Source organism: Haemaphysalis longicornis, unplaced genomic scaffold (assembly GCF_048455015.1).
Source record: "Haemaphysalis longicornis isolate Haplotype H1 unplaced genomic scaffold, Haemaphysalis longicornis Haplotype H1 scaffold_7, whole genome shotgun sequence".
Classification (NCBI taxonomy): domain Eukaryota; kingdom Metazoa; phylum Arthropoda; class Arachnida; order Ixodida; family Ixodidae; genus Haemaphysalis; species Haemaphysalis longicornis.
This window is the reverse complement of record NW_027526422.1, coordinates 52,448,684-52,475,955: the sequence shown is the minus strand read 5'-3', so window position 1 is coordinate 52,475,955 and position 27,272 is coordinate 52,448,684. Positions and strand designations below refer to the sequence as shown.

The 27,272-nt window shown below is 48.0% G+C and overlaps 1 protein-coding gene across 1 annotated transcript in view; it reads left to right on the top strand.

Annotated features, from left to right (window-relative positions):
- The window catches only part of LOC144145629 (uncharacterized), a gene marked incomplete in the record, with an annotated part of 497,754 nt that overhangs the window by 238,788 nt on the left and 231,694 nt on the right, over positions 1 to 27,272 (top strand). Inside the window, 1 exon segment of the mRNA XM_077677301.1 lies at positions 1,831 to 2,222. Within this exon segment, the coding sequence (XP_077533427.1) occupies positions 1,831 to 2,222 (392 nt within the window).

The window sequence follows — 27,272 nt, the reverse complement described above, 5'->3', positions numbered from 1 at the left end:
GCCTTCAAGTTTACAGCGAAAAGCTAAGCTGTCGTCTCTCGGTCGGTTCCCTGTCTCTCGCGGGCTCTAGGATGCCTGTTTGCTTTAGGCACGTCGGAGAACGGCACCTCGCTTTAGGGTGGTAGACAAGCGCCGTTCGGGCGACGTGTCGCGCACGTATATTCGCGCTCTTTTTTTAAACTCGTTTTTCGACGCGCTTGCACCCGCAGTTCGGCACACGCGCTCGCGAGTGCGGCGGGCTTATTTGCGCGGAAAAGAAGACGCGCGAAAATTCCTTTAAGGATATTGACAACGTGTTCTAGGGTGCGCTCATATTCCTACTCACCCACCTAATTTTGTCGTCGTCGCGCTCCTACGGAGTTGTGGAACGCAATCTCAGAAAAGAATGCCACACTAAGTGAACGTCAGTTGCGTAAAAAAAAAAATCATTCGTGCAGATGTCCGAAATCGGGAGAAACGACAAATAAAACAGGATTTCTAATTGGGCTGTTATCTGTTTATGGCTAATTCTGATGAAAGAAACACTACGTTGAACGGAAAGATGGAGGTGTTCACTTAGAACATTCACCCCCCCCCCCCCCTTCCACTCCGACGACGACCTTCTTGAAGTAAGGCGGAGTTATTTTAGAGTACTCTAAATTATTCAGGATGTCTACAAACGACCGTGTACGCGTGCATTTGAGTAGAGGGGGTGCTCGTTTGGCAGTGACATGGGACAATGCGCCGAGTTGCATGATATGTCGTAGCCATTCGTTGCTCCAGTCTTGGCGCCGGTTGTGGCACCTTTTCTCACCGTTGCAGTTGGCCGTGCGACGGTGACAAAAAAAGGCCGACGCCCGTACAGTGTTCTATCATCAAGGAGGCCGTTATACTCGTCCAGAAGGAAGTTCGGATTAGCTGGTACTGAACTATCTTAAAATTTTCACGGCGCAAAGGACATGATCAAACAGTAGGAACACAATGCATCGCCAGTCTTGTGGACCTCGACTCCGCGTCGTCATTCTTCACGTTGTCGAATTTTTCGAAGCCATATTATACGCCTTAAAAACTGCGTCGCCGTGACCCCAGTTGCATGTGCACATATCAATCGTACAGCTTTTCGATTTTTCTTTTATAAAGAATGCTTGATTTCCTTTCGGCGCCTGTGCTGCAGGAATGCCCGTGATTAGCACACGCACGAATCTTCCCATTGGACGATATGTGAGGCATTGGGGCTAAAATGTGCATACAGTTACCATTTGCGCAGTAGATGCTAAGTAACTCGCCTGTGTGCCGGCACACCCTTTATTCCAAGAGAGGCAAAAAATGGGGGCCTTTTATGGGCAAGCAATAAATGGCCCATCATCGTCATCATTGAGCGAGTAATCCGGTGTCAGCGTCGGAAGCCCTGAAACGGCTCTTTGTGAAGTGTTCCATAGCACGAGGCGTTCCATAACACGGCAATATCGAGAAGAAGCCATCCACGTTAGTACACCGCAGATGAAGTAAGGAAGAGCTCAGGGTGAACAGTCAGACAGCGAATTTGCCATAGTCGCCAACACTCCAGTTACTGCAGCGGCGCAACGGATAAGAGAAGACATTACAAATCGTCAAGGCGGATGGTTCAGTGGCAAAAGGGCGAAGCCCTTTGACGGCGTCAGACGGAATCAAAGCGTATCAGGCGTTAAATTTGACATACGTAGCTTTGCATTCACAACCAATAAGAAGGGCTTAGGTGTTCTCGTACTTTTTACCATGCTATGTGTACGGCATACGCTGTATCTTTATTCTTCGACCTCTTGCGCTGACTGCTTCTTCCTCTCCCCCCCCTCTCTCTCTCTCCCCCACCAGCAGCAGTCCCTGGGCAGCAGCGGCGGCGGCGGCCTGCGCAGTGACCGGCTCCCGGACGCGGCCAAGCGGGGGGTCGGAGCAGCGAACCAGAGCCCCGCGGATGGCCAGAGCCTCCTGGCCGCTGCTGCCACCGCCGGCGGGGCCGACGACTCCGAGCTGCTGCAGCAGGGCTCCGGTGCAGCAGCAGCAGCACAGCAGCAGCAGCCGTCCAGCGCAGCAGCCGCAGCAGCGGCGGCCTCTCCGGCGTCGCTGCTGGCGTCGCTGAACGCCGGGGCCGCCTTGCTCGCCGCCAGGCAGTCGCAGCAGCAGCATCATCAGTCGCCAACCCAGCTCCTACTAGGGTCCGCCTTCACCGCTATGGAAGCGGCTCGCAAACACTCCCTAGCAGACAGGTACGCCGGCGTTGACGCTGCTACTGGAGCTCGCCTCCGCCGTTAACCTTGAAACAAAGAAAAGAGAAGAATGAAAACAAAAGAGGTACTAAGAATGCAACTAAAATCAACCCTTGTTACGACGAAGGTCTATCTAGTCTACCACCCTCATGCGGTTAACTTAAGGGAGCAAAAAAAAAACACAGAAAAACAAAGGAAGAGACGCCGTCTGGCTTCTCCATACCATTGATACCAATGATACCAAGAGAACGTAAGGTTGGGGTAACGTAGGAGCTGCCTAAGCATGTTCACACATTAGTCCGAAACCGAAGATGAACTCGCGAAACCACACTAGTCTACCAACCCAGCGCCTTCATACGATTAACTTAAAAGGCAAAAGAAAAGCAAGCAAACAAACTGATGCTATCTGGTTGACGCGTTCTTTCGATGTCTCCAAGGAAACGTATCATCGGTGAAACGAAGATTCGACGTGAGAATGCTTACGCGTTAGAAGTTAATTCTCAGAATTTCTCCAGCTTTGTATCCCCAAAATCTGCGTTACGAACCAGGTGTGTGATCCCCACATCGGCGCTCCTTTGATTCAGCTGCAAAATGCTCGTTTGGCTGACCCCGTTTGACCTGACCGTGAATAGACCCACGCGCCCTTTCAGGGGCCGATTGGGAGCGCCCCTTACCACGCCACCCCTTGGGCGATGATTGAAAGTGCGTGCAGCTAGACGAGCAGCTATGTATCCAGCCTCGTCCGCGCTAGTCAGCCGCTCCCAATGCTTCTAAATGATCACCCGACGCTCCAGCCGCTCGTTGCGAATATCTTATGAAGATCGGTAACCGCGCAAACCTCCTCCTGGAGAGGTTAGTTAGCACAGCGTCCACGTACCTTCCTTGGACCTCCGATCTCGAGCGTAAGCAATGCGCGGCAAAACAGTGTGTGCTTAACCATGCGTAGATGCCCTTGCTGAAATTTAAAGAAAATGGCGCATAAAAATGTGAGAAGCAATCATGATTCGAACGGCCTGTTAACTGTAATTATTTTATCTCGGCGTAACTGATTGTGACGCTTCGATCGGTGCTACCACATTACTCATAAATTATCGCAAGAGAAGTGGACCGCAGCTAAGCTGACTCTTGCCGTGACCCTAACTTGGGCATGATAACTGGGATAGCCATCGTAACAACAGCTGCATGTTCCGCGATCATCAACGAATAGAAATACCAGAGAATTCATCGTTTTCGTTCCATGAATTCCAGATTTGTGAGCTGGCCAGTAGCCGACCACGTAAACAGAAACGAGGGCGGGAGTGGTTTTATACACGTTTTAAGCGAAGCTTATAAGGATAAAGTTCATTTTTCGCGTGTTCGAACAAAAACTTCCGAAGCTCCATGAGTCTTGGTACCGCGAGGTGTTTGCGAGGTAAAAACCATTTGAAAGATAAGAACATGACTTGAACCTTAAGCTTATAAGCCTCATCACTTACATTAACATTTTGGAGTGGATTAGTCATTTAAAAGGCACCACTTTCAAGCCGAGTGCAGTCAAAATAAAAGCGTCTGTGGGTTGCACGTGCCTTTTTAGAGATAACCGGCGTCAACGCTCAAGAATGGAATGGAATGGATGGCTTTATTAGAAGGAGGCCAATAGGCCCTCTTGTGGGATATGGGAAAAATGGTAGCGTAAGATGGTTAATACGAATATGTTTTTCAAGAAAAACAAAATTTGCTCATACTTTTTACCTAAACTCCGTGCTACCCCTATGTAGTGCACTACAAAGCTTTTCTGGTCACCCAGCTTCAGAGTGGAATGTCTCATGATTTTTTAATTGGTGGTGTTCGTTTAGGGGAGAGGGGGTCTCTGCACATCGGCGCACCGAAGCATGACGCAAGGCGAACGAGCACAGCAACAACGGCTCGCGGCAAAAGGAAACAAAGCCTGGAAGCAAAGGGTAGCGACTGCAGAAGGAAGCCTTCGGTGATGCAAATGAGCCGAGCGATTCAGAGGAGGCGCGGGGTTCGTGCCATGCGGGGGCTAGCGGCGAAGCCACCCGGGCGGAGTGGGCTGCAGCTATTAGCGGGCAACGGAAGCGCGGCGTGTAAGCCGGGGCGCACCTCTCTGCTTGGCGGAGGAATCCGAAGCTCGCTGAGACGGTGCTGGTGCGAGACGGAGTGGTAGCTGAATCGATGAGCCTGGTCGATACGCTGGCGACCGTGCCGCAGACGGACTGTGTGCAAATTAGGCGTGACACGCTTTGTTCGGACCGGGATTGGCTGCAGAGGGGTGTAACTCGTTCCTTCTCGAAGCTTTCCCAGCAAACGATGTGCTGATCTTTCTTGGCTCCTCATTACTTCTGGAGAGCAGCTAGATCGGTGAACATTAAGGCCACATACTGCAGCTCGCCGAACGCAGGTTTGCAATAGACACGAGCACTTAGTCCTACGAGCTGAAGTGCGTGCACACACTGTCTCGGGAATGGGAATATCTGCAGTTGCTGTTGAGCTGTGCCGTATTTATTAGAGATGCTGAGGGACCCATCCATGTAATCCATGTAGGGAGGATTAGGGACCCGTCCATGCAGTGAGAAGAAAACTTAAGCGAGGATGCATATTGGAGTTCCAGAAAGCGGCAGCAAAATGTTAGGTCGATTATGCTCGCAATAGCGTTTCCTGTTGTAAACAAAGTTCCCTTTTTTATATGAGCGACGCGTGTCACGGCGAATTCCAGCAGGTATACAGTCGTACATTTGATTGCGTGTGGCTTTCTTGGCGCCAATTTCCTGGAGACCCTTTTCCGAATCCGATTTCAACTGCTTGAGACAGTGCAGTTGTAAGAATACTCGCCACCAACAGCGTTTATGAACATTTTTACTTTGGGACCCTGGTCTGTAAAACGTAGCCTCTTGTAATGATTTGGTTCAAAAACAATTATATAAAAAGGTCGTAACGCGACACGCTAGCGCATAACATGTTAACGCAAAAAAAATCCTTGGGTACACGTGCAGCAGAATTTATGTGCATAACAAATCTTTTACGAGCGTTATAAGTATCCAGTGCTACCCATAATTTACCCCATTTTCTTGACGCGAGGCCTGCAGTGTTGGCGCGGGTACCGCGTGGGGCCATCGTTGTATTCTTCGTCCCTCCCCTATTACGACTGAGATTAGAGGCTCGGCCATTCGCCCTAATTAGCGCTACATGCACGCTATTAGCGTAAACGAATTTTACTACTTGTGCAATCACCACGCTGAAATTGCTCGTGTAGTCCTGCGCAGTAACATACCTCTAACCCACTTTTCTGAGTCGATGACACAACACATTGACTAATTCCGCCTTAACTGAGCTATATATAAAGCCAAGGATCGGCCGTGATATTGGGTATGCGTGCTCCAGAGAGAGAGACAGAGAGAGAGAAAGTAAGAGAGAACTTTATTTCAAAAGAATGGGAAAGTGTGTTGGTTCACCGGCAGCCGCTGCCTGCGCGGGGACCATGGCAGCTCGTTCCGCGAGACTTGCGAGTCTGCTAGCCAAGGCTGACCGGCGCCTTCATTCGCGTTCCGGGGGCTGGGGGTTCTAATTGCAGGCCTACATATACCCACGTTTCTTCTTCATTCATTTACTTCGATGTTGTTTTCGCTGTCGGTCATTTTGTGCAGCGTTCTCAGTCGCACCGACGACGACGCTGCATTCTCGATCTGCCGAGTCAGCTCGTGCTTTCGCATTGAATCGCTGACCTCCGCTGGGAGAACGCTTATTCTGAAACGGAACGCGAAGGTTTACTGTCTGCTCGTAAGAAAGAAAAAAACAGCCCGGGCTGGCAGCGCAGGCCACCCACCCTTTTGATCGCGCTTTACTGCAGCGTGACTCTAATAAAGACGGAAAACGAATATTTTTTTCGGACTAGCAAATCCCGAAATCGACCGTGGTAGTAAAACACAGCCGCAAACATTGTATGCGATCGCTGGAATTGCAATGCGACTACGCCGCTCGCGTTTTCTTTCGTGCCACCGCCCGATTGTATCGAAATAAGCATACGGAAATCGAACGTGTTCTCCAATCCTGCCGTCGCCTTATGCTGGGCGGGTTGGACCCCCAGCGCTTACATTTGGACACGCGATTCTCGTCTTTGCATTCGTGGCAATCAAAACCAGCGAAGGTTTACGTAGCCTGGACAATCCCGACGCGATAACAAAGTCGTATCGCAAAACGAACGATGGGGTACGTTAGTTCGTGCACAGTCCATACACGAGTTCGTGTTTCCCATTGACCCACTTCAAAGAAGTTCGTCTGTAGCTGGCTCGTTCCGGTCTTAAGAAAATGTCTTTGCTGTCTTACAGAAAACAATTGCGTGACAGAGGAAAGAGGGTTGCTCAAAAGGCATTTTTACGAGGGCCATGAAGCTGAGTCGATCGTAAATGTATCGACGTGGATTGCATTGATTCGGTTCTTATGTGCAAGCGATATCGAAGGTACTTCGCTGCCCAAACGTCTACCAGCTGGGAGCCTCGACAGCGCGTTTCTTATCATGCTCTGTTGTGTATGGTGCACAAAATATCACCGTTTGTCATCTTTGTAGACTAAAGAGAGATGAAAGGTCATCCGCCAACAGCTGATAGCTTTCGTGGTCTACAACAGTGACCCTAGAGAGAAACAACCCGAAGTTTATTGGCGTCTTCAGGGCAACGCAGTTGACGGGCGTCGTAAACGTATCGGGCTGTACAACGAGAGGCAATGAGACTGCTTACTTGAAACATCATGGCAGGGATGTTTCTCGTACTTTGTCGTTCTTCGGCATATACGTCGTACCTCGGCATATACGTTTCCATAAATACATGGCTCCTGTTTTTTTATTTTTTTGTTTTTTAACGAGATTTCGGGGCACGTTATGGATATGCTGCGTGGCCAAATTTTTCCGCAGCCGTATACGACGGCTCGCCCATAGCCTGTGTGTGTAAGTCCCGTGCGTTAATTGCCAATTTGAAACCATGTACTTTGATTAATTGTTTTTTTTTTAAATACTTACGTTGTTAGAGTCTCCCTGACCCGGCAAGACCGAACAATATCTCCGAGACGAGTTCGGTAATTATTTCGGTATAAGTTCGTCCTCTTGGATATCATGCAAATTTGGAGCACAAGTTAACCGACGTACAAAAGACTGGCTAAATTCTACTGAACCAGCGCGGTGACTCTCGGCTAAAAGGCGTTGGGCTGCTGAGCTCACGGACGCGGGTTTGATCCCGGCTTCAACTGCCAGTTTTTCTAATCGGATGGAAGCGAAAAATTAAAAACACCCGTGTGGTGAGATTTCGGCGCACGTTGAAGATACCCAGATGGCTTGAATTATTCTGTAGCTCTCCCCTACGGCGCGCATCATAGCACAGGTTTACTTCCAGCGCTACCCCCCCCCCCCCCCTCCCGGCGGTTTTCTATTTATTTCTAGTGCACTATTCGACCTCACTATTTTGAAGTCATCTTTTTTTTTTTTTACTTAGCTGGCACTTTTCACACACATCGACGAAAAGAGCCAGCCAAAGCTCGCACACGATTCGTACATCATGTGCCGAGTATTTGATTCAAACAGTAAGAAAACAATGCACTGCATTGAGCCAGACCATCAGCCTATGATTTTCTTGTTCCGGGACCATTTTTCTGCCTATCTTTACCCGAAGCGTGTGATGAACTGAATGCGGATTTTGCAACACTATAAAATAACATCATTGAAACGTGAAACACCTTTTTTTATTTTTTACGAAGCGGCTAAACAGGGTTCGACGGCTTCCTGTTGACCGGCTTGCAATTTGTATTTCAGCTAACAGGCAACATCTTAGCACAAGCTCTGAGAAGATTTTCGTGTGGTATTTTTATCTTTGCCCTGAAATATTTACGTTTTGCTAATTCTTGCCGCCCTAAAACGGAGTATGATGAACTATATAGTCTGTGGGTGGCGATAGTGCAGAAACGACGAATAGCTAGGTAGCTGTAAATTGACTAGCGATGATCGAATAGTATTAACAATACACTTGCGAGATCCAGGAAAAGAGGGATAGACAGAATGTGGAGAAAAAAAGGAGTGCGCGGTATATACATATAACGCACAAAGCAAATGAATCGACGCTGTGGGTAGGTGCGGCTGCTGCTGTGATTGAGGGGCACCCTGGAGTGTCGTCCGGAATCGTATAATTGGTCCCTCATTAAGGGAGCGGTTCTTGAAAGCTACCAGCACGCGACCAGAGCTACGCCCGCTGGGCTGCTGCTTAAGCTTGCTTTCGTCTTTCTTGTTTTTGTGTCACAGAAATGTGCGCATTCATCTACTTGCGCACACGTAGTTTTTGTTAATACGAGTTTTATTTGCGGCGGGTTGCGCAAAGCCTAGAGATTGATGAGGTATGCGGAGTTACCCTTTTGTTTTTATTGTTGTCGCTCTCTTTCTCCTATCCGGGGGTGTGTGACCAATGACGGGTTACGTTGCTCTTTAATTACGATTACAATTTTGATTCAGTGCCTAATTATCTAATAAGGCGTCGTCGCAAATACCTGTTCTTTAAATGGCGCTTGCCGATAATTGGCATCTACGCGGTCTCGTGCTAAGCCTTCTCGAAGGAGAGGACTATCCCGGTCACGTGCTGGGAGACCCTACCTGTGCGGTCGCCTTATGGCGAACGGAAACTGAAGTAACGGAAACATTGAAGGGAGGCGCAGTGCGTAGAAAAGCGGAGTTGTACTTGTTCTCAGTAAAGCTTATTTACTTGTGGGGAGGTAGATCTTATATTTACATACTTACCGGCTCTGAGCTTTAACACTGGCATACGCATCCTCCCGTGAAGTTAACTTCGATTCGAAGCATGATCTATGTAATGCTCTCCAACCGACCACATTAATGTCCCTAGATAACTTCTCCTTATATTCTGACGCATATATAACGGGCTAAAAAAATCCTGAATCATTCCACTGTGTGAAAGATGATGACCAGCGACGCTTTTTAATGAAGCTGGCACAGAATTAAGGAGAAATGTACGAGGAAAGTTTATTTCTCTTGATTGTTGACGGTGGCCATCTTTAAGAAAGACATATACATAGTGTTTTATTTTGACTTTACTGATCTTGAGAATGGTGCGTACTGATACTGGTCTACTCCACATTCACGTCCACGTGGTAAAACGCGTAAGAATGTGGTTTACGTTATGTTTTGCTCTTGTAGATGGTGCCTATTATTAATTAATGTACTCATTATGCATATACAAGGCAGGAGACGCCAAAGACGGAGGTTTAGAGGATGTTTTGAACGGCGTCCGACTTTGGTGGTGACCGCGTGCAGACAAGAGAGAGAGAGAGAGAGAGAGAGAGAGAGAGAGAGAGAACACAGCTAAACGTTCGTTTCCTAACGACCCGCGCTTCGCAGACGTGCGACTTTTTGTTGGCAAACATGTAAATACATGGAACCTAGCCATATAAGCTTCAGTATAAAACGTTGGCTTATTTCTGATTCCGGGACGAGACGGCTGACCTGTAAAGTGTAACTGCTGTGTAGGGGAACCGAATGGCGTACAAGAAAGAGGGCAGGAATTAAGGGTTAACAGGAGGGGTTAGTTGCGCACCCGGTGCGTACTGTTCAAACTTGCTCAGACGTGGGAGCAGAAAAGAAGGTCGCATGTGAGCCTCGTTGCTCTGGCCCCGATATCACACGGTGCTCCAGTCGAACAGACGACAGGACTCGGGGGCGAATAAACGAACAAACATGCGGGGGTACCCCTCAACAGCGACTACAACCAAGCCATCGCATGCCTTCCTTCCCACGGGAGAACCTTAGACGCGAGGAAGCTGCGATGCGACTACCGCTGCGCGAAACGCGTGCATTTGCGTGTACGCGGTCGCCCGGAGCTGCGCGACGCTGTGAGCCCGAAACCTGAGAATACGCGTTGTTCTCGCATCCTTGAGGCACGTCCTCACCCCGGCACCGGATTCCAGTTTGCTTCCTGCTCGTCTGCCGCGCGTATCTTCTTTCCGATTGTTCGCGAGACTTGGGGCACAGCCAGTACCTGGTCTTGAAGAGCGAGCGAATCGGCGTGATATGCTGCAGAAATACAGCTGTGATGATTTTTTCAAGAAGAAAAAAATTGGCCGCGTATCTGCTCCTTTCGTCGCAAATGTCGACAAAAGACGACAGTCTTTGTCGACATTTGCCAAGTAAATGCCTCCCTTCGCTTTCCCGCTCACCTCTCATGCTGTTCCTCTTGCGTCGCGCTCCTCCCAAGGTAAACACGCTAGAGCTTTGCTCAAGCCAATTTAAATTTACCGCGTTCCACTGCTCCAGGCTGGCTGCCTCGATCCCAGCGCTGCCGTATGGCGGAGACGCGCGAGAATCGAGGCGCCCTACTTCAACCGCGTTGCCCTAGTCCACGTGCGTTCCAAGCAGGACGTGGAACCTATCTAGTGGTATTTTTCGTAGCTGTTGCCGTTTTAATTCTTAAAATGCCTCCATAAGCTATAGTGGCGCGGGGGAGATTAAGCGACAGTGTCATTTTTTTTTCTGCAGTAGATGTATTTCATTTCGCAAAAATCAAGCATCTACAATTTTTTTATAAAAGATCACTGTAAATATTCCTTGTGTATTATTTTCTGCCAAAACATTTGCGTAATGTCTTGTTCTTGTTCAACAATGCTGACAAGTATGAGATTATAAACCGGACTTAGACGTTTAGATGTCGCTGTGACTATATAAGACTATTGCGCAGACTTCGTTTCACTTTGGTCGGGTGGGTGAATCGAGTCACAAATAGACAGACAAACAGCCATACAGACAGACCAAAACTTCTGGGTTTAGTAGCCCAAGAAAGACTATCGTCTTTAAAAATCCCTTGACCATCTCCACTAACGTAAAACCTAGGGAAAGGCGAAGCATGCAGTGTATAAGTGTATTCTTCGTTCCTTGGCATTTTTTCCAACGGAGATGAAACCGTTGCGGGGTAGAGGTATACAGCTTTGCTGTAAAAGTCTCTTGTCTTAGAAGCATGAGGCTCTCCAGCGTGAGGCCTAACGGGTGCCCCGGTGTTTTTTAGTGCGCGTTACGTTGTCGCGCGAGGCGTAAACGAGCTTCCTGGTGTTTTAGTACCGTGAATACATGAGACGACGATTACGACCACGACAGGAGACGCCAACAGCCCCAGTCCCTAGGATCAGAAGTGCGGGCCTTTTTGGACTAGGTACCCTACGGGAGCCCATGTTTGTCATGAAAGCTGAATTATAAATGGGCGTTTTTCGCGTTGTTTTAGTGGTGAAGACCCTTTTTTATGAAAAAGGCACGGGATAATAGCCATTTCTCGCTGTAGTATCTATATGGGCCATCTCAGAACGGCCTTCGTGGGCAAGAAGCTCTGTGGGGGCATACATTGCAACTGCTAAAGCGCATTTCCCATCGGGATAATTTTAAGGATGCCATAGCAAACAAGTTACACTGATTTTCCGCAATAATCCGGTAAGCAAATTCACAGACGGTCATCGCAAGGTGATACGGCGTACAGCGACAGATGCTGACGTATACGTAGGATGGCTATATTTCACGCGATACGCGTGACAGCTGTCGCTTTTAAGCCAGAGAAAAGTCACGTGTGCGCATTAAACTGTGAAACAGCGCTTAAACGAAGACAGCCCAAACCCAAACGTTAATCAGATGTGCGCATATGTGGGTCTTGGCTTGGGTACCGTCCTGCTATACTATATAGTGAGGCATTCGGGTTGCAACGTTTGGATATGGGTCGCGCGTAGTGCTTCCGTAGACATTGGGTCTAAAGTGCAATGGCATCTAACTTAAATGCGAAAGCAATGATTGAGCCATTGAGTGAAATAGGCGGTATATTAGCCTAGCATACAGAAAAGAAAGACGTTAAGTGATCAAGGCACCGAGGTGGCAGCAAGAAAAAGGCCATATAGGCACCTGCGACACAAAAAGCGCTCGATCCAAGCGTGCTAAATGCGGCTTGAATTGCAGGCAGGCACCATAGAAACTCGCAGAACATGGCACCTCCCTCATGACTCAGCAGCGTCGCGATTCCAGGGAGGTGAACCGGAGGTCAGCACGCCGATAATCATCTTCTCACCTTTCCAACCTTTCCTGAGGCAACCACTCGTCGGGGAACCTAACGCTTCGGCGCTCTGCCTGTTTCGGCGCTGCTGTTATTATTTTTTTACGTCTTACGCGGCATACGCTGCAGCACAAGCGTCCCCACGCCGTTAGCGCCTCAGCGAAGCTCCGATGTAGCGAGATTAATAATCGCCTTCACGGTCCGTTGCGGCCGCGGCCCGCAGTGGCCCTGGCGCGAGCCAAATAACCGCCGGGCACGACCGCGACCGAAGTTTGGCTTGCTAGTGCCCGCCTGCCTATACCTGGCTCGATGCTTGCACCAGCGTTATGCATACACACTTGCGGGAGCGAGTTATGAGGTTATTTCGCTTTGCTGATTCGGCGACTTCCTGATGTGTGTATATACTAGTAATACAAGCTCGGAGTATTCGCAGGCAGTCGGTTATCTAGTGTCGACGTTGCGAATAACTACGTTCCGATGAGGGTGGAAGCCACGAATGAGCCTTTTTTTCGGCCTTTGCCGGAATTCAGGCTTATATCGGCAGTAAACAAATCACAGCAACAGCCTGACCTGTACAGCTGAATTATTTTTATTATTTTTATTGTTATTTATTATTACTATAAAAATGTTTATTTTTTCAGCTGCTGCTGCATGTCAGTGCACCGTTCCTTTTTTCTCCTCAATACACTAGGACAACGGCTTCGGCTGTTACTGGGCACTTTAATAGACATTGATTGGTTGGTTGATTGATTGATTGATATATTGATTGATTGATTGATTGATTGATTGATTGATTGATTGATTGATTGATTGATTGATTGATTGATTGATTGATTGATTGATTGATTGATTGATTTTTTGGTTGATTGATTTTTTGGTTGATTACGTGCCCAGGAACAGCAGAATAGCCCTTGCACTGGTGGAGAGAGCAGAAAAGTAAATATAAGGTAACGGTTCCTCCCTGCGCTACGGCAAAAACGATGGCGGTATAGGGCGTGTCGTGCATAGTCCGCGTATGATTGGACGGCTGCGGTTGAATTATTTGTTTCGCAGTCTTCGTTCGCGCACGAAAAGCGCATATACTAATACAACTTCAGATTGATTATTCGACGCCTTGACTATATAACATGTCTATAGCGCAACGTTATGGGAACGCGTCGTTTGACTAGACACCAGAACATCGCGGAGTTTTCAATTACAGCAGCAGGCTGGCGCGCGTACGTTATGGGAACACTTTTGGCTCTATTGTTTTACTACACAAACTCCTCACTTGGAAGCAGATACGGAGCAGAGAAAATACCTTCCATCTTCTACGGGAGGAAGCGGCTATTCTTCAGGGAGCGCCATCTCTCTGCGCTCGGAGTTCTCAGCCGACCACTCCGGCAGCGGCTTGCATAGAACCAGTATCACTTGTCACTACGTACGCATCTTAAACGGCTGAGAGCTACATAAAGCCGCATTGTGAGTTTTTTATATAACCAGCTCAATGAACGCGATGACGACGATGATGAGTGTGGTGGTGGTGGTGGTGGTGATGCGACAAGGAGGTAACCCTGTCGGGAGCGAAGTGAGGCAAAAATTAAAGGCGTTGTATTTGCAGTATTTTCCTTGGCATTAATGAAGCTAGCTTGTTTTGCATTAAAAGCCGACCGCTATTCTAACGAATCAACTTTTCCCAACGCTGTTTGCTAAGATCGCCTCCTGGCACGTGATAACAAATGCGCGTGTCTTCGCCCTTCGAGAGTGTGGAAAGTGACTTTGAAGGGGTAATAACTGATAACAAGTGTTGTGAAAGGAATTTTGGTTTCTTTTGGGAGTGAATTCATTATACACCGCGTGCGCCAGCACGTTTGCTTATCTGGGCAATATTAGACCGCGACACGTACAACAGCTACCATGACAGCGTCGAAGCTAGTCGTAGTTGGTTGCTGCGCACACTACCACGTAGTCGGAACAAGGGTTTTATTGCAGAATATCATTCCTACCCGCGGCTCCGGAAAATATTTCAGAAATGTTTTGAGTAAAGATCGTCATCGTATCATCACTATCAGCACTGACAAAGAAGGCTAACGATGATTATGACGAGGGGCTGTGACATACGTACGAAACATAAACACGTCGTCAGCGTCTTCATAGTTGTTATTATAATCGTCGTCGTCGTCGGTTGGCGGAGGTTTTCTTGATTATACTTTTCCTAATGGTACAGTACAGTGTGAGCGGAGTTGAGTAAACAAGAAGGGGGGAGGGGGAGGGGGGAGGGAGGCGAAGCGACCCCAGACACGTGCATCTGTCAAGGGGCCCCAGAGCTTTGCACGAAAGTAAAAACGGCGTCTTTTCTATCTCTAGTATACGCCACAAAAAGATGGTATAACCTGCCTATAGACTGACTCTACCAACTCTCCACGTGCCTTCAGAAATTCAGAGAATTTCCATTTAATGTGTGAATGGAAAAGCAGCGGATTGGTGGATAACTATATTGAGTTATGTATGGTGACTAACACTATTGATCGAATAAAGACACGTACACATACCTTCCTTGGGACTATTGGGGAATTTCTAAACCATAATTCTCATATAATCGGATTAGGGATAGTTTTTACAAAACAATTAAGAGCTACAGCCGCTTTCTGTAACCATACTCCCTGCGTAAAGGGCCATGTGTTGACGAAAATAATTCTGTTGCGTTTGCACCTTTGCTGTGAACTAACTAATTACGGCAAGTGAATGAAACTCAGCTTAATGCAGAGTCATTTTAGCGGCCGATTTCAGTGTGATTTCTTTTTTTCAAGGTACCTACAATAGATTGAGAGCTGCAAAGCAGTTTTTTACACCAGCTCTGGAGCTGGAGCAAGCACGTACGATTCTTTCTCGACGCAACACGATAGACGCACTGAAGTTTGGTCAGAATCTAGAACCTTTATTTGCTTTCTGTGTATCCCTATGTTTCTTCCTTTAGCCATGCTGGGGCATTTGGCTTCCTTTTATATTAAAGTCCATTCATTCATCCATTCCCCTAAGATGAAGTAAGTTTGCTTCACCTGCGACAGACGTGTATTGCAGAAAAGACAGATGCCCGAAACCTCGATGTGTTCCAATGTCTCGCGTCTAACGCATTTTGAAATATTGGTTATTGGAAGTAGGAAAAACTTAGATGAAGGGAATATTTTTTTAAACTGCCTCGTTGTTGAAACAGACGTACTGTTAAATTTTCTTTTGAAAAAAAAAATGTATTACCTAAGCGGTAACGACAAACACGATAGTTCGGTAAATTTATTCCCGATATTAGTAAAGGAAGTCAACAATGCTTTTTTTACCCATGTTTGCAAAACAAGAAATTTGTGGCACTTCATAAGAACAAATATAGTTCACGGGAGCAAGTAAGATGAGGTCCTAAAATAAAAATTGAGGAGAAAGTACATGACGTCATGGAAACTATCACGTGAGATTAGAATATGTATGAGGTAGGAAGGAACGTGGGGACGTATTTGTTAGACCGTTAGCGTGCTATTCTGCAAAAAAAAAAAAAATGTCACGCCGTTTTCTTTTTCCGGTTTGCTTAGTACCATACAAATAAAGTCCTTAATTATACAGCTTGAGCTCTGAACGATAACACCAAAAATGTCCTTTGTGCAGAACTCCAAAGGTGAAAGAACGCTTCTTCCGACGTTACAATAACTTTATCCTTACTCTGCAGAAGTTGTGCTCATTGTGTGGGGTTTTTTTTTTTTTTTTTTTGCAATGTTGGGTTACTTTGATTATATTCTGTCCACCCGAACCTCCTTTGCTCATCTTTACTTTGCGAACCGTGAAGCCAGTTGGAATGCGGTTTCACAGCCAATATTTTAAATCCCGAGCTTTCCCACGTTCGTAGAAAAAGAAAATGCGGTGCTGTTCCCACTTTTCGCTACATCCGACTGTCATCGCACGTGTTGAACACTGCGCAAAAAACAAAAAGGAGAACATCGCGTAACGCAGAAAAGCCCGTCTGGTCTTTTTACCGGCCTCTTACGCCGTAAAATATATTCTCTGTTACACTAGGAAGACGCAGTCTGCAAACATCGACTAACTAAAGAAACCGAGCTACGATTCCAGTGTCTGAAACCACCGTGCGGATCAAAAGAACGGTCTCTCGTGCCTCCCGCTTCCTCTGCGTGTGTAAGGAAATAGGGAAAAGATAACTGTAAGGAAGCAGGGAGGGAAGAGGAGGGAATATAAAGATAAAGTAAGGGGAGAAGTCGGGAAAGCAATTACGACCCTGTCACACGTGGAAGCCCCGAGAGTTGTCCCGGATGAGTTCTGTCTTCGGGGTGCGAACGAGACAGACGGAAAAAGGGAGCACGAAAAAAAAAATTGGGTGGAAGGGGGAATCTTGTGGGCTTTGGGAAAAGAGAGACGTGCCGCCGAACAAGGCAGGAACTAGTGAAAAGGCAACAGAACGAAATAAATGGCGAAAAAAAAAATGCGCGCCAGGGGACAGCAGGTTGGACCGCGACAGGCGGGCGGACGCGTTGGAAACTTTGAACTACAACGGAATACGTCGGAAGGTATACGTAATTCGGGAGAACAAAAAGGGAGGTATACAATATCGACCCCGCGGCGACCCTACACACCCTTCGAAAGGGGGGAAAGGGGGCACGCGGAGTTGTTCCCGCGACACGTAAATGTCGTCGCCCATTCGCAGCCACGTTTTTCTTTTTTCTTCTTTAGGTTCAATCCGACACCCTTAGACATTCGTTTTCCCATTGGCTCCTGCGTCTCTTTTGCAGCAGCTGTCGGATTCTTTTTTTTCATTTCCGCATGAGTACCCTTTTCCGCCTCTTCGATTTCTTTTATCACGTCGAAATGCTTCGCTTTTTTTATCCTCCTCTCGTTCACGAGACTGCTACCCAGTACCCCGTTTTCCTGTTTTCCTCCCCGCGCTTTGTCTTCTCCCGAAAGAAAGGAAATCGAATCGAATAGCGGCCAGATCGAATCCACGGGAGGACTGCGGGGAACGTCAAACCGAGAACACCATCCCCCGTGGTCTCGCTACCCGCTCCGAAGCGACACATACGTAAAGAGGTTCTTCCAGGAGCGAAGAAGAACAGGCTGAAAGCAAAGAGGAAAAGACGACGGCTGATTGAAGGAATAACGTCGCCTGGGGGCAACGGGCACGATGGAAGGAGAGAAGCGGGAAAACAATACGCAAACAAACCTAAGGAACAAAAGTGCGTCGGTGGGGGTAGAAACAATCGAATCAAAAGCTGTAGCCAGCTCAGACAGCGTGGCAAAAAGAAGAGAAAATGTGGCTAAGGAGCGAGAAGAGCCATTCCAAACACGTCGCTCCCGCCTGAAAGGATCCGCGGCAGCGCCAGAGTGGAGAAGTGTCAGCGTCCGACTGTGTGTGCCAAGTAACGACTGACGCGAGAGGGGAAGGAGTGGGCGGGAATGAGAAGGGAAGCCGGTACTGGCGGATGGTTGGAATGACAATACCGGGCGCGCGTGTGCCTACAAGAGTCCCAAACACCGGATGGAAGCGAATGGGAGAAGGAAAGAAGGATGCAGGAAGGAAAGGACCAAGAAAAGGAAGAAGAAGAGAGATGGAGAAAGAGAGAGAGAGTGGGTTGTAGATGGAGAAAGGAAGAGGGAAACAAAGAGAGAAGAAAAAGGAATTCTCCAGAGGAAGGCCACAAAGTGCGGAGCAGACGTGTTCTCGTGGACAGTCACGGCGACTGCTGGTTTAAAGCCTAAATGTCCACGCGATGGGAGGCGCAGGAAAGAACAAAAGGTGTAACCTTAAAAAGCAGGTAAAACAGCAAGGCCGGAGTGTTCGATGAGGAAACTGTCGCGGGTTCACACTGTGACTTCACCTCATCTGAACTTTTTTTTTCCCCATTACGAGTCTTTTTATTCACAAGCAATTCCTTCTGCTATTTCCTTTTGCGTGAAAGGTGCGAAGGCACTCGTTTCTCCAGTGTCGGCGTTGTCGACTTAAGAGAAGGCGGAATACGTGGTGTGGACTACGGGGAGCACGGACAACACGTTTGTTTCGAGCTTAACGTGAACACTTGGCATTGTACAGCACCATTGCGAATTAAAAGAAACGTATTACCTTTAGAAAACTATACCTTGACTTTTCGGTCTCAAATATACAGTGTACGTTGTTTTGCGTTGTAAAATGAAACGAGAACAAAACGCACCCGAAAAATATCCGTGGTATATCGACCTTTTTTAACTTATTCGTCCTGGCAGCTGCCATTTTATCAGTGGACTGCGCTAGCGGCTCTATGATTGGCGCAGACGACATGAAAATGTGACTGCGCATGCGCAACACAGCCCAGAACGTGTCCTGATCTTATTACTGATTAATGTGTGAAAAGGTTTATAGGAAGAAATAGTAATTAATTGTTTATACGCAACGCCACACTTACGTGTGCTTCTGCAGTCCAGCGCAGAGCGGAAAATGTACAAACTTCATGCGCTCGCTTAACCCTTAAGCCGTTCGCTGCTTCTCCGTTCATTTTTTCTTCTTCTCCTTCAGTGACCGCTATCTCGCCGCTCAAGTCCCACCCCCGGTGGTTTTCGGCAGTATATTTATCGCGAACATCGCCCCACGGCGCAAGCGCGGCTATACTTCGTTCCAAGCGCCTCGGGCGCGCACCCCGGTAGAATTACGGGGCAACGTTATTCACCTTCTTCCGAAGCGCACCCCGTACTTCAGATATATATGCACTTCACTTACAGCGCGGCACAAATTAGAGATCCGAATCCGTCTCCCTTTTTTTAACCCTCTCTCTTTCTCTCTCTCTCTCTCTCTCTTTCTTCTTCGTAATTAGAGTATAGTTGAACTTCTCACGACAGAGCGAGAGAGCATCAATCGAAGCCTGCCGCTAATTATGGCCACGCGGCGACTTCCCACGTCGAAGAAGGCTAGATGACATGCAGAGTTTATACGCTCAACGCGCAGCCCGCAGTGCCGTCATCTCGAAGAAAAATCTCCGGACTTGAGAATCATTAGAAGGGGGGCACGCAATTTGCGTTACGCGCACTGCTACTCTATAATCGGCGCGGCTCCTTCGAGGAAGTTTGACGCTCCGAACTCTTTGAGGCGGTCTTCTGCTTTTTTTTAACACTTGTCACTGTTTTGCACTCGCCAAGCAAAGTCTGGGGATGCAGCCAAGATATCCGCTGGTAACTGTTGAAATATGCGCATTGCAGTTGGCACTGTTCGTGCTGAGAAGGATCCTGTACGAAAGATGGCGCTAATTAATCAGTATTACTCCTCCGTTACTTTGCTGAAAAAATGGATCACCACGTAGTACTTATTCTAAGAGGCGCCGCGCGCAGCTGTGGGTTCTCTAGATGCGCGAAAAGGGTAGCCAAACAGATACGTGGTGCCATCTTAACCCTCCCCTCGATCGTTCTCTTCTGATATTTATGGTTGGTCGGCTCAGTCATCATTCTTTTAGCTCAGTAATTAGGTCAGGAATGTGTGTCTATTTTTTTTATAGTACGAGTGATTGCGAGCGCTTACAAAATATGAACACACATAGTGATGCTCTAAGGTGTTCTTCAGCGAAACTGGAAGTTGCGTGGTGTTCCGGTGGCGGATCTAAAAAGGGCGGGAGCAGGCGTAAACGATCTCCACCTCCACATTACCTCGTATTCGTTTTTTGAAATTGGCACTGGTTCGGCATCCGCGGAGTCCGACCCATTTTTTTCTTTGTAATATGAAAGGGATTAGGGGAAGAGAAGGGGCGTAGGGGTATACCTTGGAGCATCACTAGAAAGGTGGAAGGATGGCGGGCACTGTAGGACTAGTTGCGGTCGCCGAGCTCTTATTTCTGGTGGACGCGAGAACAAAGGTGATTGTTTAGATAATTTACATCGTTTATGTGTCAATTGAGGACCTACCGTCGTTCAATCGGAAAATAATGCTTTTACATTAAACACCCAAGAATTGCTTAAAATACCCTCGGAAGTCAATCTTTCTTCTGCAACATCATTTTTTTCCTCTGTAGGCTTCGATATTGCTACACTTTTAAGTACTGTACTTGCTGCCAGATAATTTAGTCGACTTACGTAACGTATTTCGAAGGAGGCGGCTACAAATTCTGTTGTATCTGAACAAATCTCCTCGCTGCGTGATCGGTTCGTACTTCACAGATAATTCAAGTAGAGTGCCTGCGGGAGCACTATCGGGGTATAAATTAAATGTTTATTTTTTAATCCTCATCATTTGCGTACCTACCGCACCATCAATCGTCTGACGTGAGCTGTCTGCCGTGATGCTTTCCGATCTGGGCAGGGCAGAAGCCACTAGAAAAAAATGGCCGCGTATCTGCTCCTTTCGTTGCAAATGTCGTCAAAAGACGATAGTCTTTATCGACTTTTGCCAAGTAAATGCCTCCCTTTGCTTTCCCGCTCACCTCTCATGTTGTTCCTCTTGCGTCGCGCTCCTCCCAAGGTAAAGACGCCACAGGTTTTTTTTTTTTAAGTCATTTTAAATTTCCCGCGTTCCACTGCTCCAAATCGGGTGTCTCGATGCCAACGCTGCCGAACGGCGAAGACGCGCGTGAATCGAGGCGGCCTACTTCAACGTTTATAGAACCGCGTTTCGCTACTCCACGTGCGTTGCAAGCAGAACGTGAAACCTATCTAGTGGAACCTTTCGTAACTGTTGCCGGTTGATTTCTTAAAATGGCGCCAGAAGCTATAGTGGCGCGGGCGACAGCAGGCGACGGCGGAGGGAATTTGTTTTCTGCAGTTGATGAAGTATTTAATTTCGCAAAAGCCAAGCATGTATGATTTTTTATAAAGGAACACTGCAAATATCACTTCTGTATTAATTTTTTGTCTTATATTTGCGTAATGTCTTGTTCTTCTTCAACAATGTTGACAAGTATGAACGTTACACCGGACTTCCACGGGTAGATTTAGCTGTGACTATATAAGACTATTGCGCAGGCATTGTTTTACTTTGGCCGGGTGGCTGAATCGAGTCACAGACAGACAGATGGAAAGACAGACAGACAGACATACAGGCAGACCAAAATTTTTGGGTTTAAGTAGCCCAAGAAAGACTATCGTCTTTAAAAATGCGTGGCGTTCGAAGGTCAGGATACAGGCCTGGTGCCATCGAATTCAGAGAGAGCGTTGCGAGGGGCTGCACTCAGATATGTCCCATACGGTCATCCGCATGCCTCTGTTGTTCTTTATTACGAATGTCAGGCTTTATGATTGCCGCCCGGAGCCTGCGATTTGGAGGGGAATGGCCGCTGACCGCCGGAGCTCCGTGATGAGGATAAGCGTGGAAATATACCATGACGAGGTGGGGAGGGAGGGGGCAGCGGCAGAGGCGGGATATTTCAGGTCGATGTATTAATGACCGACGATGCTGATGCGACGAATAGTGTCTCCTCAGGCAAGCCACCGGCGCGGCACGGACGAGTCCCCATCAACGCCAAAGGAACACCCGCTCGCGTGTGTGAGGAAAATTTCGGAGGTATTCGGACGAGTTAGGGAGAAGAGCGAGAACGAATTAGCGGACATGCAAGTCGGCATGCAATGTCATTACGGGACACGAATGCATCTGTGTGTGAGGCTGTGCGGGGGATAGGGGAGGGGGTGAGGGGGGAGGATTGTCGTATGCGTGCGTGGCCTGTTTAGTGAGCCGTGAGACATTCGATACCTCGGTCCTCCACCTGGGTGATCGTTACTTCGCACGTAGAAAATTAGGTAATAATTTGAGGAGGCGTGTGTAAACGAGAAACGATTAAAAATACGAAGAAAAAAACTATGAGTCATTCCACTCTGCGCAGGCAGATGACCGGCTAAGCTATGTGAAATACGCACCCCACACGTGGTTGGAGAATGTGCACTTTTTATTTTTCTCTTCATTTGGTAGTGCTATTTTTGGCTATAATTTCGTGATTACTGATCGAAAGTTGGAAGAACTGCAGTTTTTTTCTAGCGGACAAACATGGTGCCGTCCGTTTCCCTTTCTGGGAACCATTGTATACGTACACCAAACAGGAATTCCCCAACGTTTACCACTTCACGGTGAAACAACTTCACTGTGAAATAGTACGAAAAAGCAAACGAAGCTCGCCGTTGGGATAGAGTCGTCCCAGCGGCCCTTTGTCACATACTTTGTTGCGGTATAGTATCGCTCAAACAAGAATTATAGCTGATTACTGTAACCATATTTCTCCTGTATATTATATATGTCTGTGTACTGGAAGCAGACGGAAATTCTGTAACATTCACATCACTGTGAAATATTTAGAGAACGTGAATGAAACTAGGCGTAATGATAGAGCCATCTTAGCTGCCAATTATTATCTACTTTCTTTTGGGTAAGTCTTAACAAAGCAGCAGTTACAGCCGTTTTGTTCTGAACATACACGACGAGGTTGGTTTGCTGAAAGGTTGCTCGCGCACATGAAAAATGCACAGAACCCCCGCCATATACAGACTCGGTTCAAAAAGGCACGCGGATCGGCTCTCCTTCGAAGTTGGTTAAGCAAGGCTGACCGCTCTACCAGATGCTCCGTGCAGTCCATGAAAATATTTCTGACATCGTTTGGTACAACACACGTTGGACACTGGCTAGAAGTTCAGCTTCACCTTGTAAAGCCACGGCGCTGTCTGTGCTTAATTCATCCTGATCCGGTACAGCAATGACGCCTCTGCCCTTTTCATTCCTTTAATAATGCATGGTTGGAAGCGTGGGCGTCAAAGAAATAACGTCGTTGTGCAAGCGGATGCTGGATAACTAAGTGGGACATCTTGCGCCTGGTATTCCAGTTTTCGGACGCGAACAGATTGGACTCGTGAGGATCGGACGCAGGTAGATTTATGCTGCCAGGGTGGAGAAATAGCCCGCACTCTCTGCAAGGCTAGGTCCGCCTGTTGTTGTTGTTGTTCATAATCGTCTATTAGAGCGGAGAATGGTGTTGTACGTGGCCTTCCTAATCCGGGAAGGCGCGAGCCGTGGCAGCCATCCTTGCTCGAGACACAAGGTTAACCAGCGTTTCTGGCGGGCAGCTGGACAGCCCGCACTCCCACTGCTCCACCTGCTCACAAACAACACTCCCTCCCTCCCTCACTCACTCACCCCCTCCTCACTCACTCACTCACTCACTCACTCACTCACTCACTCACTCACTCACTCACTCACTCACTCACTCACTCACTCACTCACTCACTCACAAACTCACAAACTCCCTCCCTCCCTCCCTCCCTCCCTCCCTCCCTCCCTCCCTCCCTCCCTCACCCTTTCCCTCCCTCCCTCCCTCCCTCACTCACTCACTCCCTCACTCGTTCCCTCTCTCACTCACTCACTCACTCACTCACTCACTCACTCACTCACTCACTCACTCACTCACTCACTCAAACTACAGCTTGTTCTATAGTGACCCTGTGTTGAGATTTCGCCACATGTTAAAAAGCCCCAGGTTGCCAGAACTAATTTATATACCTCAACTACGGCACGATGCATACTAGGCGTGGCGGCGCACAAAAAGCCGAACTGATTTTTTTTTACTCGCTTTCTGCGTAGCTATTTCGTTCCTTCGTTTACTACACATGACCGTGGAAATGAGGCTATACAGTAACGCGTCGCGATTAATGGCTTAGCCAAATAAATTAATGGTTTCTGGTAGTATACGGTCCCTGGGAACACACTTCTGAATGGTCGCAACGTTCAGAGGCCGGCGGCAGTCCGAAAGGCCCCCACTTGTGCAGCGATAACGATCGAGGTTGCCTAACGTGTAAATAATGAACGGCGCTTTTTCTGGCTCCCTTCGAAATTATTCAACAGCTTCGTACGTAGCTCGCTTCGAATCAGATCAAAATCATCCGGCAAGCTAAATGCGCGCTGTCTCACTGAGAGACAGCGCCGCGACCTGTGCCAGTTAAACTTCCTTCTAATTGAACGATTATACAGCGTACAGCGCTTCCGCGTGCTTACATAACGTTCGATCAGTTTGTTTATTCTTATTTTTCCTCTAGGGCTACTCACACGAGCAGGGAATGTGCGGCGTGCGGGATACGAATCTTTTCATAACAGTCCTCGCATCGCGTCTTCGTGATCTCTTTCGCGGTCCGGTGCGGTCAATCGCCTCTGCTAAATGTCGGACGGCATTTTCCTACGCATGGACAGGCATATGTCGGCTAAAATCTAGAAAGGAAAAAAGAACGGTCATCGTCATTTCCAGTTGTCGTTCAGCAACAAGCGCAACGCGCGCGCCTTGGCAATTTCTTAAAGTTCTATCTCGTGTTTGTATGTCGATGCTGTTTTGGCGTGCCGTTGAGTGCTGTTTGAAACCGTTCACAACCCCTGGCACGTAAAAAAGACGACAAGGAAAGAGCATGCACGTTCGATGGTAGCGGATCCTGTGACCTTATAGGATGGAAGCCTCGTCATTTTAAATCAGATGCCCGCACCGAAAACAGAAAAAGAAACGAGGCAACTAGTTAAAAAGATAAGAAGCGTCCACAGTTGCTCGTCCAGTCGCGTATCTGCTCAAACTCCAAACGGGCGGCTGCCCGGTGGGAGAGTAACAGACTCGACACTCGAGGGTAACGTCAACTCGCGCGTCGAGATGCGGGTCGGATGGCCAGGAGTCCCCTTCCGCGTATACGGTTCGGTATCTACGAGACGGTTGTCCGTTCAATCGGGCTTGTTCTCCCGAAAGAACGAGGCATACCAGATGTGCATCGCCCTGTGGCACGCATGGCTCGGGAGCTTGCCCGACGCGCGCAGATCGAACCTGACCCCGGAGATGGTGATTCGTCGTCCCCTTCCATTCACCCTGACCCTGCAGCTTGCAAGATCAGGCAAGGCCGGCGGAGAGCCCACTTTTAGCTGCTCCGACGTCTGGCAGATTGAACTTTCCGCAAGCCAAACAGAAGCGGCGCAGAGCACACCGGTCTAACAAATCCCGCGGCAGTGCCGGTTAAAACGGCAAAGACAATCGGCAAAGGAATGACGTGGAGGAGGAGGAGGAGGAAGCGAAGGAAAACAAATCAAGTGCATCGTGGGAGCGTAAAAGGGTGATGGGGAGATAAGAGAAGGCAGCGGGCGGGACGCGAGAGCGGCTGCTGTGATATTGATTTATTGAGGGTTGTCAATGGCTGCTTCGCGGAGGAGGCCAGTTGGACGACAGGGCCTGACGCGGAAGCTTCACGGGGCCAGATGGAGCGCGGCGGTCGGTCGGTCTTCTGTATACGGTAGCAGAATGCGGCGCTCGCGGAGGAGGGAATCGACAGGAATCGTCACTCCCCGGCAGCCATCGCGCCGCCGCCACATTTACGGTCGCCGAGAGGGCCAGTTTGAAACGACATGAATATCTGCGAAGAGAAGAGAGAGAGGCTGGGATTGAGCTGCTGCGCTCGCGGCGTCGTGAGGTGCGTGAGAAGCTGTCCGTCTCGGGGGCGCTTCTGTTGGGGAGCCATTAATGCTAATGTTCTATCAACGTCGCCCCGACGCGTGCGCGAGTTTGCGCCGGCGCCTGCTGCGTTTAATGCGGCTGGGAAGGGAATAAATCAATGATGGGACCAAGGAGTTGACAAATAAAAAAGAAACGGCGTGGAGTCTTGTTTTTCTTTCACGACCTTGTTTTTTTTTTTAAGTAGATGCCGTCTTGATCTAGAATAAGGATGCGAGAGCGGTTCTTAAAACTGATTTGCGGGTGTCGTTATAGCAGACACCGCATTGCCGTCGCCGTGGCATGACAGCAGGAACGAAACGCTGCGCGCAGTGCTTTTCATTATCCCGCAGAAAGCCCTAGTCCTGTGGTCCCCCGTCTCATGTGCAGCTTTCCCGCTCATGGCAGTCCTGTTAACTGTGATTACTCTGTAGTTATTTAGAGAAATGTAAAATATTTTCCCGCAGCTAATATTGCGGGTGAAAACTTGCTTTATGCACAGTTTCAAGTCTAGTACGTGGCGCGACTAAGCTCCAGAGCCATAGAAACTGTGGACGAAGATTTAACGGCGAATTACAAAAAAAAAAAAAAAATTAGAATCCTAGAAAGAAGATATTTTAGAGTTTTCATCTCCACGTTGACTTCTTGCTTTATGCCAATTATCACCTTCCCGAAGTTTTTTTGCTAGGTTCCTGAAAGCATAGAATTTTGAGCGAGAAAGCTGGGGATGTCTAGATAGACAGTATGTAAATAGTTGTCTGCTTGGCCACAAGGGTTCGCCTAATGTCAATGTGACGCTCGTACGGCTTCACCAGGTACGAAAAAGTGAACGTTGCATTGAAATTCAAGAATTCAGAATTTGCTATGAGGCACGCAGTAGTGGAAAGCTACGGATTAATTTTAGGCCGCTCGAGAATTTTTAACGTGCTCGGAATCTCGACACTCGGGAGTCTTCGTTTTTTGCCTCTGCCAGAAAAACGGTCGTCGCACCCGGAATGAAACCCCCGTCGTAACATTGGCCAGTTATCCACTTATTTGAATTCGGAGTGCACTGTGGTATGTTTTCCCCGGCAACTACTGTAACTTTGAGAAGCGGTGCCGTCGTTAATGAATTTTCTTTTGAAAATAGGCGAAAAAGAGAAGGATGAATAATCTCGCACGTTCGAGTTGGCGCCGAAGTTTTCAGGCTTTGAATCAGTTCGTCGCCCGGCGCGCCTTATTTAACCTGGATGTTTTATTGGTGCGCAAAAGCACGAATGGTGATGGTTTGGCCCGTTCATTAAACGAGGACTCCAACACGTGAAGTCAAGCATTCAACTTTACGATTGCGGGTAAATTCAACGTATTAAAAACAGGCATGTGTAACTGCAACGGGTTATCGTGCGTACTATTTTCTTGCTGCCTCTGCACCAAGCTGTCACCGTTACCGCCATTTATCATTTATATAACCTTAGCAATCTTGACCTAAAGCAACAGACCCTGGGTAACGTTTGAACATTTCATCCTGGACACACCTTATATATTTTTTCTGACATATTTCGTGACAAATAATCTGCCATATGAGAAACAAA